The following is a 20,537-nucleotide window of genomic DNA, read 5'->3' as shown; positions in this document are numbered from 1 at the left end:
ACCTAAAGATTAAGACACTCTGTACATCCTTAGAGACATTCTGGCCTCCCTTTCACTTCTTTTATTGATCAACCTCCATTTAATGTTACAACTGATCTGCAAACTTTGGTTAATGTTAATGATGGTTTATCTGAAACAAGCCAGCTTCATAACCCATGCTTTGAAGTTGACTTGTTTTGTACAAACCACTGTTAGTATTAACCAGAGTTTGTCGGGTTTAATTAACTCTGGTTAATTTTTTTAAAAGGTTTTTTTGTGATTTCCAAACTCAGCCTATGTGTTCCACTGCCAAAACCCAACACCAGTTCTGTGTTCTAAGACCGATCCATGATGAGATCAGGCTCATCATGAAGTTCATGAACTTTGGGTGTGAGCCCCATTTCCTTTTAAGTCTGGAGCAATTTGGAAACCTCCACATACCAATCTGTGCCATTGCAGCACATATTTGTGAAAGGTGCCACAGATGCCAGGAATGTAAAGTGCAGGAAAGTAGATTGAGATTGGTTGTATAATGGTAGCCAGTTTTTGCCGAAGTCATAAAATGAATGACCTTCACATTGTCTTATTTTATGTTCCCTCTGAAAAGCAAATGCCTGCAGAAGAACTATAGTTGCGGAAGGCTCTTAATGCTTGCAATTTTAAATGACTAGCTGGCTCCAAGAAAGGATATTTGCTTAGCTTATTCTGTGACAAAGCACAATCTTTGCATGCACAATGGTCCAGGTTCAATCGCTGGCATCTTCAGGTAAAAGGATCGGCCACCAGGTGATAGGAAATATCTCTGCCCCAAATGAAACCTACAGAACTATTTAGAAAAAAAAGGCCAATGAGGAGTAAGCATGCTCAGTGGCCATGGGATGCTGACTGATAGATAGTTGGGGGTGAAAAGACTAGGAAAGAAAGTTGGTGGTGGTAGATAAGAGGGGAAGCGGCTGGAATCTTGAAGAGGGAGAATGCAACATTGCAGCCCTTTTGTTGCAGAACTATTCATCCCAAGAAATTCTAGGTTTTGTCCGAAATACTGGGTTATATCCAAGTATATACTTGCAGATTTAATACAGTGACTGAAATCCTCTCCCCCCTCCCCTCCGCCATGCTCCTCCTTTCTGCTCTGAGCTTTCCTCCAATGCTCCAGTGTAGATTTGGAGGCGATGCAGGGGGTGTACAGGTTGGAGGATAAGGAAGGGAAGTTCCATTGCACTCACAGAAGTCCTTCTGCACATGCAAGTATGATGTTGGGTGCCTCTGACAGTTTTGTATTATCTGTGTCCTAGTCAACGACTACCCACGCATAGCTGCCCTTACTGCTATCATTCCCCACCCCCTTCCGTCAGTTGCTTGGAATGCCTCTGCTAACCGAAGATTCACTTTCATTGCTGTGCTGGTGCCCTCTTCAAAATTCTGTTTCTGTACTAATTCCATATTTAAGCCTGACTGCTCCTCCATGCTATCCCCCCCCCAGCTTGCCCTCATCTGTGGGAGGCTCCCCAGCCGTCTTTTATACTTCTGCATCAAAAGCTATTTCTTCTGCTAAAAGGTAGGATAGATCAGGAAAGCAATTTCAGCAACACACACACTTCTGGCGACATCAAAAGGCGGCTTGACAATGGGGTAGCAAATAAATGAAGGAATAAAAACCCAAAAGGTGTGGAAGCAGTGAGGCCAGTAAAACAGAACTTTCATGGGATTTCAGTCACAAGAATCTGTACCTCAAGGTTTAGTTGACATCATCAAATATGACGGTAATAGTTTCCAAAAAAAAAAGGAAAGGGAAAAGGAAATTGTAGAATAGACATAACATGACTGTGGCATCTGCACAGCATTTATATAAACACAGGGAAACTAATATTCATTGCATGAGCAATGATGAGATGCAAATTACATGCAGCCCTAGAAGCCAAAGACATACTTCTAAAGTTCTCAACCCATGTTTTGAGGGGGGAACTCTCCAATGAATGAAACATGAACCAGAGAATATAATTAGATGAAATAATTGTGAACAGAACAAACCCATCTGCTCTCATACTTTGGGTGGGGTGGGGGGAATTCTAGAACTATAACAGCATAATCCTACATGTTACTCAGAACTAAAGCCATTGAATTCAATAAGACTTACTCTCAGTTAAGTGAGTATACAATTACAGCCTTATGATGCACTCCTGCATAAATTTAACTGGGCGTAAGAGCTATCAAAAACCTTTTTGAAAAGTAGTTATTGTTTTAGCTATCTTTATTAAATTGGTTAGACCCATAAACTCTCTCAAGCACATCCAATAACTGACCTTCTGTAGCAGTTGATTGGTATTACCGTCACACAGCACAGTTATCCCAATGTAAACCCAGGTATTAAATTGTGTCATTCCTTCCTAGCAAGGTTTTGAAGCAGCAATGGACCATCTATGGACCTTCAGATGTTGTTGCACTCCCAATGGCATAGCTATTGGCCTAAGATGATGGGAGGGGCAGTACAGCAACATCTGGTGGGAAACAGATTTTCCCTGTTCTAAAGCTTTGCACAAATTCTCTCCCACCACCCCACTAGATTAAAATACCTAACAATGACAAAGCCCATTGAACTGGATCCCACTGAATTGGAACCTGGTTTGGAAAAAAGAGAGTTATTCCTTCTCCATAAGAACTTCATATGATACGATCTTTTGCAGAAATGAGAGGAGCTCTGCTGATTAGAGCACATGTTGTACAAATGAGAAAATACTTAAGGTGGTGACAGCTCTGCTGTTAATGCTATCAGAGTGAAGGCTTCACTGGAGATTTTAATGCTGCTGCTAGTTTGGTGGCTTTCAGCTCAAGCCCTGCAGAACATTTACTTTTATCAATTTGGGATGTCTGAGGTAGAAGCTGTTGGGGCATTGTGCCCTTTGATATTATTAGATTCTATTTCCATCTAGCGTGTCTTTGTCTCTCCATATTATACAGTAACATATGAACCAAACTATGACAATTTGCTGAAAGTGAACTTGGATTTGTATACTCATTGGAGCCATGTTGGCATCAGTCATCTTCCTCACCCATGGCAGACTGTCCAGTGTTTGTTGCTGGGTCAAGTAGTGAGCAAGCTGAAAGCTGCAGCCCAGCATTCTCACACTGCTGTAAAGAGATATCTCTTGGATTGCATGTGGCTTCATTAGCATCCTTAAACCATGATTGCTGGCCTTGTTTATATATTGCAGATTGCATACTGGTTTTACAATGTGTTAACATTTAATTTGCTACTTTTGTACGCCATCATGTAACTGATTCACATGATGAGCCAATTCACACATGCATTAGTTATGGAGCTTAGAGTCTGAGACTGAGTCACACTCCTTTCCTGCTTCTGATGCGATGTCAGATACTAGTGAGAAACACAAACCGTTAACCCTGGATCCAAGAATCCCCTTCTGGACACTGTTATCTGATAGACCAGAGTTCTGAAAACAAAGGCCTATGAAACCCCTCACAGCTATGAGGTGTGGAAATCAGCACTGAAACACAGAGTAGCTATGGTCTCTACCAATCCCATCCTCTCTTGGTTGCAAATATCTTTGTGCTTCCTCCCCAAATCATCTTCTGGAACGGAATCTGAGCAAATCCAGACCACATATTTTTGAGGTAGGATGCAGAGAGAAGTAGGTCACTTCAAGAAGCCAAAACCTAGACAATGAGGCCAAGACACTTTCAACAGCTTCCAAAAATAAAAAGGACAAAAGAAGGAAAATGGGAACATAGAAGAAACATCAGAGGGAATAATAACAACACTTAACATTTGTACTACATGGTGAAGAGTTCAAAGAAAGTGATCTGGTTCTAATCCTTATAACATGCTGGGCTGAGGAACCTTTGGCCCTCCAGATGTTGCTGGACTCCAATTCCCATCAGGCCTGGCCAAGGATGAAGGAAGATGTAGTCCAGAAGCATCTGGAAGGCCTTACAACTCTTCAAGGCAACTCTGTACTGTTGTTTCCATATTGCAAGTTGCACGAGAGAAATGAAACTAAATAAATCAAACTTAGTTGGTCTTTAAGGTGCTACTGAAGGAATTTTTTTATTTTGAATCTAAGAGAGAATGATTTGCCTAAGGCTACCCAGTGAGTTCACAGCAGAGATGTTATTTGAAGCAGGGTCTTCCTGGTTTGTAACTCAGTCTTTTATCCAGAAAGGTAGCAGGAGAGGGATAAACACCAGGGAGGAGTTAGAAGAATGGGAGGAGAGGAGTCTAGGGGAAATGGACTCAAAAGAAGGAGACAACCTGACGAGCTGGGTGGGTGTGTTATAGAAGACCCAGATGGGATCAAGTTGACATTGTGAACCCCGATACCTTCAGAAAGGAAGGAGAGAACCTGCAGCTTGAAGTGAGAAGGAAGGAAAACTCACGTGCACAGAGTCTCTCCTAATTGAAAGGAGGAAATAAATAAACCACAATCTGGTTGTCCTCGCTGGAGATGTTGCACCTGGAAGAAGTAGATCCCATGTATTTCTACAGACACCATATGCAAGGGGTGGGAACCTCTGTGATCCCCAGGTCTTGGGACTTGTCCCAGGCCACTCCCCTCAATACTCCCACTCTGTGGCCTCCTTGAGTGCTTTTTCCTGCCTGGAATGTGTCCATGAACTTCTTGTTTGCCTGGATGGAGGATGTGGGTGGGTGTATGTATGTAGAAGCTTCTGACTTTTAGTGTACAAAGGTCTCTGGCTCCACCCACCACTGACAGGTAGCATCCAGAAGGTTGCCTGTGAGGGAATGGGGCCTTCAGGCTGAAAAATGTTCCCCATCCTTACTTTGTATCAAGTAGAAGGGGGTTCTATGGCTGAAATATTGCCCACACTCATGCACACACTGAGGAGAGTGAGGGCAGATCCACAGAATATATTTGATGCACATTTAGTCCACATGACATCCCTCTAAAGAATCCTGGGAAATGTAGGTTGTTAAGGTTGTGGGGGAAGGTAACTGAAAACTACAGTTCCCAGGATTCTTTGGGAGGAAGTCATGTGCTTAAAAAGTGTGGTGAATATGCTTTGTATGTTATAGTGTGGATCTGTCCTCATTCTCTTTCCCTCCTTGCTGCAACCCGACCTACCAAATAGATTTTAAAATCTCCCTCTCCATGTTCATGGAGAAGCGATATCAAAATGGGAACTTGGATGTCTGACCTGTTCTGATGCTGGAGTGTGTGTGTGTGTGTGTGTGTGTGTATGACTACTTTAGAAACAGCAGCTTCAGTTAAACAGATTAGCTAATGGTGCATGTGAACGAGAGTTTACATGAGGCGGGGAAATGTGTCTGTGTGGCTTTTTGCATGTGGTGTCAGTGTGTTGCAAACACATGTGCTTGTGTACAGTTCACTTAAACTCAACTTCCAGCTTTAAAATGGAATCCCGCTCTCTGACTGCTAACCCCCTTCTCAGCAATGAGTAAACTCTACTTAGATATTTACACCAAGATTGTTTATTGCACCGATTATGTTTAGAAGCCACATGCCTCTAATCCGCTCCAAATAGCTCTGAAGCAAGGCTGGTGGCCAATGTTTAGGGCCAGATCCTGAACGTGTCTCTTGGCTGGCTTGAACGTATGCTGCTGTTTCAATGATAACACTGGCCCTCCACCTCCCTCAGTATTGGCCCCTCTGATCAGTGTGGTGTAGTGGTTAGAGTGCTGGACCTGGGAGACCAGGGTTCAGGTCCGCATTCAGCCATGAATTTCAATGGGTGACTGTGGCCCAGTCACCATCTTTCAGTGTTCACAAGTGTTCTTGTGGAGATAAAATGGGGGAAACCGAGATCTATGTACATACAATCTTGAGCACCTTGGAGGAAAGGTGGGATATAATTGTAATGAATAAATTAAAATACATGCAGTGGGTAGTTACAAGAGAAAGTAGAGGATTCCTCAGGCATAAGATTCCCCAGACCTCTGGACTGAGGCCTGCTTTCCAAGTCTGGGAGGCTGCCTTTGGTGAGACAATGCAGGCTGTGTTGGCCCTAAAAAAGGTAAAGGTAAAGGACCCCTGACAGTTAAGTCCAATAGCGAACGACTCTGGGGTTGCAGCGCTCATCTTGCTTTACTGGCCGAGGGAGCCGACATTTGTCTGCAGACAGGTTTTCCGGGTCATGTGGCCAGCATGACTAAGCCGCTTCTGGCAAAACCAGAGCAGTACACAGAAAATCTGTTTACCTTCCCGCCAGAGCGGTACCTATTTATCTACTTGCACTTTGATATGCTTTCAAACTGCTAGTTTGGCAGGAGCTGGGACCAAACAACGGGAGCTCACCCCGTCGCAGGGATTCAAACCGCCAACCTTCTGATCGGCAAACCCTAGGCTCAGTGGTTTACACCACAGTGCCGTGAAGCAGAATGTGGTATCTGCTTCAAGCAACAGCTTTTTGGGTGCTCTTCAAAGGGTGTTGTTACTGGCAGCCTCTTACTCAGTGTTTCCTGGGAATTCTAATAAACAAAAAATCAGAGCAGTTTTGAAATCCGTAGTTAAAATCAGTGGTTTTAAACGATTCATTCCTCCAGCTTCATTCAAAATGGTGTGCAATTGTATCCAAATATAGACTAAAGTGCTCTTTGATCTCAGGAACCATCATGAAAAAGACTGGTTATGATATCTTAAGACGGGACTACCAGACTTTTGGGGCTAGTTGGCACATTTCATGTTTTGAGATAGTGCCGGTGGGCGCTGATCAACCATGATGATGATCGATTACATACACTGTATGGGAGGTATTCAGCTAAGTTTCACTCAGTGTGTAGACCCATTGAAATCCATGGGACTAACTTAATCATGTTCATTAAGCTCAGTGAATTCAATCTGGGTAAAACTTTGTGTTGACTATCATGCTATGGATTTTCCAATTTGGGAATGAAAATGTCTTGGGCCAGTCCTGCTGTCTGTCTGTCTGTGTTGCTGCAACTGTTAGTTAACTGGCAAAGTAAGGCTGGAGCTCTGGGAGACTTGACAGATACTTGCTGTGCGGGAGAAGTTTTATGAGAAAGCTTTGGATGGGTTGGAGAAGGCAAAGACTGAATTTATTTATGCCCCAATTTATTTTTTTATTTAGGAATGTATTATTGTTTTTTTTTGCAATGGAAGCATTTGTTGTTTTGGTTTATTTTAATTAATAAAACACGAGGACCCCCCGCCCACCCGAGATGTGTATGTAAATGGATTTTGCATCCAAGTTTGGACTCATAGAGGGAGTATAGTCACAGTGGATCACCTGTGCTGTAAATTCAGGGGGATTTGCTTCCAGTTAAGTGTGTGTAGGATTATACCCTAACAACACAATCCTATGCATACTTGCTCTGAAGTAAGTATCACTGAGTTCAATGAGACTACTTCTAGGTAAATGTTTATAGCAGCAGGGATCTTGTCCCATCAGAAGGAAGTATTGATATCAGAGATACCAACATAATTCCATTTGAGAATCTGGACTTTGATCAAGGAGTATTTGTAAGGCATTGTAAATATCACCTCTATATAGATCGCTCTCTTCCCGTTGAGTAAGCACAGTATTCAGAAGGCTGTGAAGTTCTCCAACCACAACCACAATACTGAGAGAGGATCCCCCAGGTAAAGCTGCTGCACCCACCTTATGGAGCCCATCTGCCACAGCTTTGAGCTTCTGTTGTATTGCAAATAACATTTATTTAGAGTTACAAGTTTCTTATATACACATCCATTTGCAAACCACCATGCTGGTGTTCCAACAATTCCTGGGAGCTGGTTTGTGAAGCAATCTGTGCTGTCCCTGACGTCACTGAAAATTCATAACTCCTTGCTGTTTAGAAGAAGCATTTGGTTGAGAATTCCTTTTCTTGCAGAGCAGAGCGCAGAACTGACTCGGTACTTTCTATGATTCTGCCTCAGGGAAAAAATGGCAGGAGAAAACGCTGAGCATTTCCTCTAGGCACAAGTGTGGAGATCATCTATCTCCTCAAGAATGTGGCAGTCTAGATCAGATAATATGCTACCCACTCTTAGTGCTGCAATATCAGTGATACTGCCTTTCTTTTTAAAGGTCTGAAAGGCTAAGGAAACAGTTTTGTGGAAGTCACACTCTCCACATAAGAGACCATCTTTGCCCCACTCAGCAGAAGCATTCGTCAATGAGGGCTGAAACACTGAATCCAGCCAGCTAAACAGGGAAAGTGCTGGAAGCTTAAAAGGCAAAATGTCAAAAACCAGATAAGGATGAATACATTTGACAGGTCTTCCTCCACCTCTTTGACAACGGTGTGTGTGTGTGTGTGTGTGTGTGTGTGTGTGTGTGTGTGACCTCTGATTATCTGGGGCAGTTGCTGGAGAACCTCAGAAAAATATCCTCCTCCATTATTTCACTCCACTCTTCGTATTGATTTTTTGTTTTAGTGAAATGTGTCTTATAGCTGCCAAGTTGAAGCTGAAGCTCCAGGAGGCTTGAAAGAAAGGTGAAATTTTATAAGAAAGTTTTGAAAGGGTTAGAAAAGGCAAATATTATGCTCCATTTTATTATTTATGTATGAATTTATTTCTTTGTTTTTAACGCAAGCTTTGGTTGTTTTGTTTTAATTAATAAGAAACAAGGCTGAAGAGAAAACAGCCAGGGTACCTGGAATCAAGGACTCCCAAATCTTCCAACCATTGGTTTGTTTTCTCAAGTACATCAGCTAAAATGCTGTCTCTAAGAATTCACTAAGAAAAAAGAATAAAGAACCTGCCTGGGGTAACTTTAATAAAAAGTTTACTTTGAATCAAAATCAGAAATGAGTCATGTTTTAGATTGTAAGATCCTTGGGGCAGGAATATGTTATATTTGTTCTTTGTAAAAGCACCATGTATGTATTCATGGCATTATATATATATATATATATATATATATATATATATATATATATATATATATATATAACAATTCAGGTAGCCATCTGGGGTAAAAATGAACCAGCTAATTGATAAATAAAAGTTATGAAAACACAATAGGTGCTCAGTATCCAGATTTGAATGAACTATAGTTTGAATTCCTAAAAGAGCTAAGAATAGAGGGCTCCCCTCCCCCCCCCAACCACTGCCGGCTCCGCTGCCCTCTGTTCTTTCCTATGTAGGCAAGTCATACAGATATCCACCTGAGCTGAGAGATTTGAAGCTTTTCATTCTTGAAGACCTGATAAGCCTTGACTCAGTATCTTTGGATGGGTTGGTGTGTGTGTGTGTGGAATGAGGCAATAAGTAATGAGGTTTCCTGCTGATGACCTGTATCCAAGCAGTTGTATCTATTTTGTGGATGGGAGATATAGAAATATAGGAACTGGTTTGTTAGCCAGTGTGGTGTGGTGGTTAGAGTGTCAGACTAAGACCTGGGAGACCAGGATTCAATCCCCACTTGGCCATGAAGCTAACTGGGTGGCTTGGGGCCAGTCACCAACTCTCAGCCCAACCTACTTCACAGGATTGTTGTGGAGATAATGGAGGAGGAGGAGGAGGAGGAGGAGGAGGAGGAGGAGGAGGAGGAGGAGGAGAGAACCATTGAGCTCTTTGGAGGAATGGTGGGATATAAATGCAATAATACACACAATAAAAAATATGTAGAGATTTGTAAACCACTTTCCTTCACAGGTGACCACAAAGCAGTTTGCATATAAGAGTCAAACAATATCAGTACCAATTATAAAATACAATTATGATGTTGAGCATAATGCTAATCAATTCAACAATACATAAATGCTAAATTCTAAAATGCTAGACTAAATGTTAAAAGTGATCCAAACATAGCCAACCAAGCAAGTAACATAAGCTTTTAAGAGAACTTTACTCTGTATGAAATCCCATCAGTGTTGCCATCAACTATGCCTTTAGATCAGGGGTCAGCAAACTTTTTCAGCACTGTCCCTCAGACCTTGTGGGGGGCTGGACTATATTTTGGGAACAAATTCCTGTGCCCCACAAATAACCCAGAGATGCATTTTAAATAAAAGGACACATTCTACTCATGTAAAAACACGCTGATTCCCGGACCATCCGCTGGCCGGATTTAGAAGGCGATTGGGCCGGATCTGGCCCCCGGGCCTTAGTTTGCCTACCCATGCTCTAGGGCAGGCATTTCCAAACTGTGGCCCTCCAGATGTTTTGGCCTACAACTCCCATGATCCCTAGCTAACAGGACAGTGGTTGGGGAAGATGGGAATTGTAGTCCAAAACATCTGGAGGGCCGAAGTTTGGGGATGCCTGCTCTGGGGGGGGGGGCAGTTTAGTAACTGGAATGCAACTGCAGAGAAGTCCTTACTCCAAGTCGCCATACATTCAAGAGGCTTTACCCATTGGTGGGAAAGTAAGCTGGACACTGATGTTTACAGTGCAATCCTATGTTGTGGAGAATGGCCATAACTCAATAGTAGAACATCTGCTTCCTGACATCTCCTTGATGGGGTTAGGAGAAGCCCTTGCCAGAAATCCTGGAGAGCTGCTGAGCTAGAAGGACCAGTGGTCTGACTGACCAATAGTTGAAGGCAGCTTCCTAATTTCCTACAATTGCCTATTTAGAAGGAAGTCTCCTCTAGCCTGCAGGGGTAGCATTGCAGCCCCCCCAGTTATAGCAGATGTTTCAGTGATAGCTCCCTCTGAAGACAAGAGCATCTAAGAGCATTACCTTCAGATTGGCAAGGTGCTTTTAGTTCTGGGGACTGGGGTGGAGAACCTATAGCCTCGTGGGGAAACCACCAAAGCCACAAAGACTCCAGGGGCGGGAAATCTCTGCGGCTGCTATTTCGAGGGGTGGGTGTGGAATAGCACCCAGCTCCAAGGGGCTAGACTTACTAGATCAGCTGAGCCATTAGGACTTGTGGGTGACCATGCTCCCAGTTGGGTTTCACACCACGCAAAAACGGAGAGGATCGCATCAGAACAGGCATTGCAAAGTTAGAAGCTAGCGCTTTGGGTTGCACATTAAGGCTAAAATGTATTTTAATACGAATAGCAACACAAACCTAGTTATGCTTACTCGGAAGCAAGTCCCACTGGGTTCCATGGGACTTACTCCTCGGTAAATTTACAGCCTCAGTCTCAACACTGAGGGTCTTGGGAATCGGCTAATATGGTGCATTCCGAACCGTCTTTTAAATGGTCAGAATAAGAATAAGAGAGTATCTGGGGCGCTGCAGCTGCGATTTTCTTCTTTGTGTTAAATAGATGGCCTTCACACTTTAGGATGAATTTTGGAATCGTCTCGTGCCCCATCCTGCATTCCAGTGTCCTCTCACCCAAATCCCCTCCTGTGAGTGACGCTACGGATTTTCCTCCTAAATTTAGCAGCACTAGCTTAAAACACCGTTTGGGTTTCAGAATCCAAAAACGGCGCATGGAAACAGATACAATCCGGAGTCGGATTTCTAAAATCAAAATGCCTTTAGATCATGGAAGAAATAAACAAAAAATATTGCCTATAAATATGAAATTAAGAAACACCCTAATGCAACCCGGTCCTATGGATGCTTTCTCGAGAATAAACAAATACCATTTAGCTCAATTCCAGCAAGGTTGCAACCTCTGCACGCTTACCTGGGAGAAAACCCCATTGGACACAGTGGGATTTACTTCTGAGAATAGGGCTGCCTTGTTAAACCCCTAACCAGATGACTTCAGCTGAATAAAACCTCGGATATATGCTGCAGTTAGGTGTTTATATTCGTTCTGCCTTCAAATCTGCACTCCTATTTATTCAACATTTTGTTTTCCTTGCTAAGTATGTGCTAAACGCAGATGATTCCAAGGAAGCAAACAGATGTCTTTATTTGGCTCCCATCATCTAACCATCGTAAATGTCTCTCTCTCTCTCTCCCACCCCCTGAATAGGGTATTTATTTGGCATGTCGCTATCGCTGGGAAATATAGAGCCATCTTTCCTTTACCGCTTAAAGTGAAAGGACCGAGCATCACTGACGGTACTGTACTTTGGAGTTGCGGGTGAATGTGTGAACCAGACGCCTGGAAAAGCAGTGTGTTTGGCAAGTTGTGCCTGTCACTAGACACTCAAGCGACACTCATCTGAACACACACGTGTGAACCGGACCTTGATCTCTGGCAGTGGAAGGTGCATATCTAGTTCCACGGAGAAAGTCTGGCGTTTGAGAGGGGATGAGGGGCAGTGGTTGGTTGGGCGTCCTGGTCTGTTTTGAACACGCAAGTCATCACTTGATGCTGCAGTCCTCAAGTGATGAGCATGCACGTGTAAACCCGCTCAACCCCCAGCAAATTGAATAATTTTAATCCCGTGGATTTAGAGTGTTGTTCTGGAGAGACCTAGGTTCAAATCCCGACTCAATTACGGAACTCAGTGGGTGATCTTGTGGAAGACAATTAAGAGGGTTGGATGTATCTGTGTTGAGAACAATGGGGGCTCCCCAGGTCCGTGGAAGAAGGACGAGATACGAATGTGAAAATTATGAATCAGATGCGCGGAAGTCATCCCTTGATGCTGTGGTCCTCAAGCGACGATTCGGTCCTTGTGAACTGACCCCGCGTCTCCGCAACTGCAGAAACAACCCACTCTCTGCAGCCTTCGCACCTGGGAGCAGACTGACAGCTGTTCCCGTTTAAGAAGGAGCTCTTGTTTAACTCCCAAGTATGAACAATAAAAACAGTTTTAAATTAAAGCGGCTCTGTCATCAACAAGGCTCAAGTCATGTTTACGCCGGCCGCAGCGTCTCTAACAATAACAGGCTGTAGGCTTGGCTTACGTCGTGGGAGTCAGACCCGCAGCTTGGAAAGGGGCCGCGTAGCCCATCACCGGCCCGGCCCGACGGGAATGTGCCCTTCCGCCTGGAGGATTCGCTCCCACTCCTCCCCGTCGAAGACAATGGTGGCCGGGGCCCAATAAAGCGCTCCCCCCAACCCCAGCCGGGGGCGAGCTTTAAATCTGGGCGAGTGAGTGGGCAAGTCGAAATGACAGCAGTGGCGGACTACATCGGGGAAGTAAAAGAGTTCAAGGTAGCTAAAAGGATGAATAGGAGGGTGAATTAACACACACACACACACAACTCAGGCAGTGAGGAAATAAAGGGCAATGGCTCCCCATGCCTGACGGAGAGGAAATATCTACCGGTAGGGACATCTTACAGATCGATAGATGGGGTGACTAGAGTAGATAGCTGACATCCCAGAAATGGGGATGGAAAAGAGGACGAGATGGTGAATCGATAAGGCTGTAATCCAAACCCTTCGCAGTGTTGAAATTTCCAGCACCCTTAGCAAACCACAGTCCCCAAAATTCTTTGGGGGAAATGACCACACACACCCCGCGCGCTTCTTGCGCACACATTCTATTTCGCTGTAGCAAAGTTACTCTCTGCGCTTTCTTGCATCTCATTTCCCACTTCCTACTCCACCAGGTATAATTATTATACTTGCAATGGAGAATTCCATTTTACATCTGATGAAGCGGACTTTCTAGCACCTGAAAGCTTACGCCGGAATAAAAGGTGTGAGCCTTTATGGTGCCACGAGACTCTCGACTGAGTCCACAGGCAGGTAGGTAAAAAGAGGAGGAGACGATCGAGAGAAGGAACCAATAGAAGAGCAGTCCATCATAAGGCTGTCACTTGCAGGCCATATAGCTCAGTGTCAAGGCTCTTGCGTGCGGAAGGTTCCGCTTTCGATCCCCTGCATCGCCAGGTACGCGCTGGAAAGGGACCTCCGTCTCTACCCCTCTTTTCCGGCACGTCCCCCCCACCCCCCTCTCTCTGAAAAGGCAGTTCTCAAGACCTCAGACATCTGCCTTAGCTTCTGGAGCAGGCAGGTAGATCCAAGCTAGAACGACAGACTCACGATCTAGTTACAGGTAAGATAGCCGTGTTGGTCTGCCGTAGTCGAAACAAAATTAAAAAAATTCCTTCCAGTATCTGAAGAAGTGTGCATGCACACGAAAGCTCATACCAATGACAAACTTAGTTGGTCTCTAAGGTGCTACTGGAAGGATTTTTTTTTTTAAGACTCACGATCTGGCAGCCAGACTGTAGAAAGGCTCCCAGTTTTACGACGTGGTCTCTGATTTAATGGATGGCGTCGCTTTTGAGACTAGGAGCAGGATACGTCCAAAGCCCATCGAAATCGAAGCCCGTTTTTCCAAAGGGGAAGACGTGCAGAATCCGTCAGTTGAAAAAAACGGCCTGGAAGGCTCCCCCAGTGGGCCTTACTCCGGAGTAAGGATGGGGCTGCACGTGGGCTTAGCTTTGGCTGGATCATGCTCTCGAAAGCGTGTTTAGAGCAGGGCATTTGTCGGTGTGCAAGGGGTTTAGAGCACCTGCTCTGCAGCCACTTATCCTATGGAGGAGGAGGAGAAAAAAATTGAATCCTAAAACTTATCTGCCGCCTTTCGAAAGGAAATGTCCTTCCAGAGTGGCTTACAATCAAACGATTAAGAAAACAAAGAACTCTATAAAATTACTCAATAAGTAGGCATTTCCCCGTCCTTATCAAATCGCCCCATCAATGAGCAAGATTCCCATCTGACAGCGCCGTCCTGTCCTCCTCCCTTCTCGGTTCTGTCCACTGACGCCCCGGCACTCCGGCTTCCCGAGCAGCGCAACCGCCCCCACTCCCAATAAATAAACCCCAACTTCTCTTCCAAGCCCGCCTGGTTGTTTTATGAAAAAAAAACCCAGCGCTACCCTCTCTGCTTGTCCAAGCTAAGAAGGAGCCAAGGATAAGCCGAAACCCTTCGAGAGAGAAACTGGACCCCGATATCGCCCTCTCCAAACTCTGCCCCTCTCGGCACCGCGGGCTTCTCCGGAGCGAGGAGTCATCACCAACGGAGTTTGTGGCCTGCTTGTATGTCGAAAGGACAGGGGCCAGGCCATCGGGAACTTCGGGATAAAAGTTCAGGGACCCACCTAGCAGACCTCAAAAGCAGCAGGACTGGGGCTGACTAAACCTCATATTGAATTAACTGAAATGCTACGCATTAGTACCGTCTGGGTAATAATAGATAAACCTCTTTGTGAGGTCCGCCTGAAAAGCGGAATATAAATACTATAAGCAATACATGTTAAGCCCAGAGTTTAAAATGACCCAACGACATCACTGGTAAGTAGTTTGAACAAGCCCCTCTGACTCTCCCTTCCCCAACTCCTACAGGTCCTGGCGCTTGCTGCCGCTGCACCGTGCGCTTTGCACATGCTCAGGAGCACTGCGTCACCGTGGCACGCTTTGAGAGTTCCAGCCTCAAGCAGCGCACCGCCAAGCTAATCGGAACCTTGAGCAGCCACCGCTGCTTCGCGGTGCCTCGTTGTTAGACGTCGGGGAGTTTCCTCGCCGGCAGCCGCCGTCTAACCCCGAAGGAGAGCGCGTGCGAGCCCCCGGCGTCGGGCCGACTTACCACCAAGAGGAGTCCGCCCGCGGCGTGAGAGTCAGTAGCATCAGGAGCAAGGGCAAGCAGAGGCGCGAGGGCGCACGGGGGACCTCGGCAGCCGGTCGAGTGTCCCCGGGCGCGCAAGCAATCCGAGCCCAGCGGCTGGAGCCCAGCATAATTCCCCGCCGAGGGAAGGTAGTCGCGAGAAGGACAAGTCCCTGGGTCTCTACCACCGGGCGCGAAGGAGAAAGCGAGGCTGACGACGAGCGGAGCCTGATCGATCCGCCCAGCGCAGCACAGACCTAGACCTCGGCGGCGGCTGCTGCTGCTGCTGCTGTGGGCACGGCTCGGGAAGGCGGCGCCGTCAAACGCCCTGCACCCGCAGGCTGCTGTCCGCTGTCCGGCCGATTCCCTGGCAAGATGCGCTGCTGGTCGTGGTCGGGGCTGGAAGAAGCCTTTCGCAAGCAGCCCCATGGACGGGCATCTGTTGGGAAGGGGGATGAGGAGGACACGCCGGAGGGCTGGGCTCGGGGGCAGGCGGGGAAGACGGACACCTCCGGTGGACTCTCATTGGGCAAAAACGCCCCGGCACGAAGGCAAGGCTGGGGCCAGAGCAGGCACAGCCACGCAGTTGGGACGCCTCTTCCTCTCTTCCTCTCACTTTCTGTCCCCCACCCCACCCCCGCCTTTCCCTTCTCTCTCCCTCGCTCGCTGAAAGCTCGCTCACCTTTTCCCTCCCAGGCACCACCTGCTGCTGAGAGCCAGAGCCAGAAGAGATCAGAGACGGCGCTGCTGAACTCTCCCTAACTGGGCAATAGGCAGGCGCAGGCAAGCATCCACCTCCCCTCCCCCGGAGGTCCTAGCGCCTCTCCTGTCGCTGCCCATTCAGCCTGCGCTCCTGATCCAAGTCCCCGAGGGAGAAAAAAGGCCGGGAGGCTGGAGCTTTGGATATTAGACGTGGGGCTTTGCAGCGGTGTAGCTGGATAATTTTAGACCAGGGATTGAAAGGGGCCCCGCCTTTATCCTTTTGCTTTGCTTAGTTAGACTGCTGCTGCTGAGGGGCACCCTGGACGTCTGGCCCATAATCGTCGTCCCCCCCCCCCCCAGGCCAAGCAAACGGGTGTAGCCAGAAATCTTAACATCTTCCAGTACCTAACTCCTTTCTCCCCTACCCACATCCCTGCCACATAAGCAGAGGGCTTGTTTAATACAGAGGGTGTTAACCCCAAGGGTTCAGGGACATAAACATAGCATACTGTGTCAGATCTTTCTTCCATCTGTCTCAGTAAGATCTACACCGACTGGCAGCAACTGTTCAGGGTTTCAGACAGGCACTGTCTTAACTGTATCTGGAGACATGGGGGATTGAGCCTGCAAAGTTATACCACTGAGCTCTTCAGGTCTCACCACTGCCATACATTCATGGTGAAAAGGGTGGTGGAGGAGCACTTAAAGGAGTTCCTGGAGAATACCAATTATCTGGATCTGTTTCAGCCTATCAAGAACAAGACAGAAGGAGTGTGGCTCTGTTTCTGCTTCTCCATCTCCATCTCTCAGCAGCTCTCAATTTGATATCATCCATGAAATTAGTATTGAGGGGTGATGTTTTTCAGTGGTTCTCCTCCTATCTGCAAGACCACTCAGAGATTGCATTTCAGCCTTGTGGTCTCTGCACTATGGTGCATCACAAGGCACAGTCTTGTACCAAGTTCTCTATGAAGCCTTCGGGAGCAATCCTTAGTTTGGGGCCAAAGTGTCATTGGAACTCTGATGACACACAGTTCTATTTCTTCAGACCATCTGAGTCAGGAGAGTCTGTGCATGATCTGCATCAACATCATCTGGGTGCAGTTGTTGACTGGATGAAGGCCAGTAAACTGAGTTTGAACCCTGGGAGGACAGGGGCAATGTGTATGGGTAGTTCCTGTGTCTGAGAGATTGGCCAGTAGCCTATTCTAGATGTGGATAAACTCCCTCTGAAACAGCAGGTTCATAGTTTTGGAGTGCTGCTGGATCCATCTTTGTCCCTGGAGGTTGAGGTAGTCTCAATGACTCAGATTGCCTTCAACCAGCTGTGGTCGATATGCCAACTTCTGCCATTCTTGGACAGGGAAACCTGGCCATGGTGATTCATGCATTGGTAACTTCAGTATTGGATTATGCAATGTGCTTTATTTGGGGCTACCTGTGGATCTGGTCCCGATACTCTATCTTGTGCAAAATGCCAGGGCTAGACTGTTGGTGGGGACAGACTACCACCAGTACACAACTTCAGGACTGACAAGCTTGCACTGGCTGCCTGTATTCTACAGGGTTCAAGGCACATAACAACTTGGGTCCAGGATACCTTAAGGACTCCCTAATCCCTTCTATCCCTACCTGATCACTGAGGTCTTCAGGAAAGTTGCTCCTACAGATTCCCATGGCTCAGATGCATCCTAGCATCCTCTGAAAGCTGCTTCCTCAGTACTGTGGGCCCTATCCTGTGGAACTGCTTCCCGGCTTAGATCAAATTGCCCCCCCCCCTTCAGGTGCCTGGTGAAGATCTTTTTTATAATTTCAGCCAGCATTTTAAGTAACAACCCCCCCCCCCAAATTATATTGTTAATTTTAGCTTATTTTTTGTAGCATCATTGTACACTATATACATTTAAAAAGTATATAAATGTAAAGTGTTCAAATTAATTAAAGTAATGCATAGCATTACAGAATAAATTGCCTCCTATCTGCTCATGTGGCTTCCCATAAATTTGTAACATGGTCCCCATTTTCTTTTTGTCCCTACCTTTGTCCATCCAAAGATGCTTCATACTGAGTGGTCCTGCTGTGTGATTCCTAGGGTGATCTCCATCAGTTTTCCAGTAGGCATCTGGTTGGCTACGGTGAGAAGAGGATGCTGGAATAGATGGGCTTTTGGCCTGATCCAGCAGGCTCTTATGTTCTTATGCAGAAGCCATATTCTGAAACAACTTTATTGAAAAACATGGGGCAGTATCTGACAAAATATTTGCACTTGCACAAGGGTTAGCGCTAGTGCAATGAGACTCCCCCCTCCCCTCCTCCATGCCCTGCGACATATCCAAATCTGCTCAGGGGTGGGCTGGGCTGGGCTGGAGGAAACCCCAGGAGAGATTTAGCAGGAGTCCAGGGGGAGGGGAGAGGGAGAACAATCCATTTGCCCTATGTTTTCCCATCACTGTGTACTTCTCGGCATGGTTTGCTTTTACTACATAATGCTGCTTAGGGGAAATGCTATATGTGATGCAAGCCACCCTGTGATGCAAATCTTTATCAAGAGATTTTCATGTCCAAATCTCATATTGTCTCCGTAGACACATGGTGTCTTTCACTGATGCATATAAGAAAAAAAAAATAGAAGAATCCAAGCAGAATAACCTAAGAAAAGGCTTGCTGGATTAGAGCAAAGGTGTGATTTTATATCTGTCTGTAGCATTTAATTATTATTATTTAATTAAAAAAATAGGCACTCCTGTAGGTTCTCTCTGGGTGACTTAAACATTACAATTACAATTCCAGATATAAAACCAAATGGACATAGTTTTCATGGAGCCAAATTTCACAGGGTAATGATCATAGGTTAATATACACATTTTAACAAAGCAATTTTCCCATATCAAATGCAAGTTTAATGTTATTTTCACTACTAGATGCATATTCATGTGCATTTTTGTACATATCTGCTGCTGGCTGGAGAACTGTGCTGCAAAATTCAGAGAAGTGCAAATTTCAAAGGATGGCTGTGTTTGGGTTTTGGCTAATGGCACTTCAAAGCTTTGTCAGTTGTGGAATGCCCTGGGCTGGGTTCAGAATGCCATGCCATTGTCACCCACTGCAAAAACAGTTGCACAAGCGACTGTCAAGGTCCAAAGCCCACCTCAGGGTAGTGCTCCCCTTCCCCCTTCATGGGCCATCAAAAAACCCTTGCTAAACTTCTGCAATCTTTTCTGTGTGTGTTTTGGATACTAGCAGGTGCCTATGAGGAACATTCTGCTTTGTGTCTAATTAATTTCACAGGGTTGCAAGCCCTGATATCAGCAGGAGTGCTGGCATCTCTGCTTTCTCCCTTTGCCAAATCTCCAGCCTCCTTCCTAGTCCAATTGTAACAGATGAAATAACGACTTTGTTTGGCCCAAGAGAAACTGAGACCAGAAACTGACGCTGCTTTATAATCCAATTAGGCTTCTCTAATTTACAGTGCTAGAAAGCAAAAGCCTGTGGGACTCTGCTCTTTTGTCTGAGACCCAACTGAATGATTGTGTTACAACTTATTTATAAAACAATCCCAGGGTGGAGAGGATAGTGGGAGAAAGACTGATATTTATAGACTAGAGCCTGGGCATTTGTTTTGAAGCCTTAACCTACAGCAACGCACAGTGATCCCCCAGATGTCTTTATGCTATTACACTATTGAACACGGAATTGGGCCACCAGTGTGCAGAGACCCCCTCCCCAACCTAGGGGCCAGATCAGGCCCAATCCCAGCTTTTGGGGGCAACACCCCTCCCAAGATTGTGGTGGTAGTGACGAAAGGAAAAGGGAAAAACAAAACAAAACAAAAATAGACACAATTATAGGGCTGAGTGGAAAGCCCAGTCCAATACCTTGATAAGAATGCAAATTGCCACCTGCTTGGTCACTGGATCTTTCATTGGATGACAAGGGAGAGGGGCAATAATCTTCTCCTCAGATGATCTGCATGGATTCAGTGTGTCTGCAGGTGTGCATTGTGGATGGGCACAGATGTGCAGAGTGGGCACACCCACTGCTGGAATCCAGGCCCTGAAGGGTGAGTACACCTGTTAACCCCTCCCCCCAAAAGGTTAGCCATCTTTGATTTAAAGCCCATATGCTACAGAAAAGAGAAGGAGAAAGAGCTGGACTCAAGGTCTTCACATCTGACTCCCAGGCCTTTTTCCTGGATCATGTGAGGCAATATAACAATTGAGTCCCATTGAGCATTTGAGGAGAGCATTTCCAGCCCTTAGTAACCCCAGCCAACTTCCACAAAGTGGGTATTCCCCTATTATATATGACAACAACACCCAACCAACCTTGCTTGGTTCTGTGGAGGCTAGGGATGGTGGCAGTCATTAACAGACAAATCTCAGCATCCTCACAAAACAACTTCATGGAGCCCATTGGTAAAGTCTGTAGTGTCAATATGACAAGAAGACAAGACTTACAGTCTCAAT

The 20,537-nt window shown here is 45.8% G+C and overlaps 1 protein-coding gene across 1 annotated transcript in view; it reads right to left on the bottom strand.

Annotated features, from left to right (window-relative positions):
• Window positions 1-16,080, bottom strand: part of WNT2B (Wnt family member 2B) — a 48,579-nt gene extending 32,499 nt beyond the window's left edge. Inside the window, exon 1 of the mRNA XM_035123782.3 lies at window positions 15,352-16,080. Within this exon, the coding sequence (XP_034979673.2) occupies window positions 15,352-15,500 (149 nt within the window). The 5' untranslated portion in view covers window positions 15,501-16,080. The remainder of the gene's footprint in view (window positions 1-15,351) is intronic.
• Between the last annotated feature and the right edge of the window lie 4,457 nt (window positions 16,081-20,537).

This window comes from Zootoca vivipara, chromosome 7 (genome assembly GCF_965207765.1).
Source record: "Zootoca vivipara chromosome 7, rZooViv2.hap1.1, whole genome shotgun sequence".
Classification (NCBI taxonomy): Eukaryota; Metazoa; Chordata; class Lepidosauria; order Squamata; family Lacertidae; genus Zootoca; species Zootoca vivipara.
The sequence above is the reverse complement of the archived record's forward strand: the minus strand, read 5'-3'. Positions and strand labels throughout refer to the sequence as shown.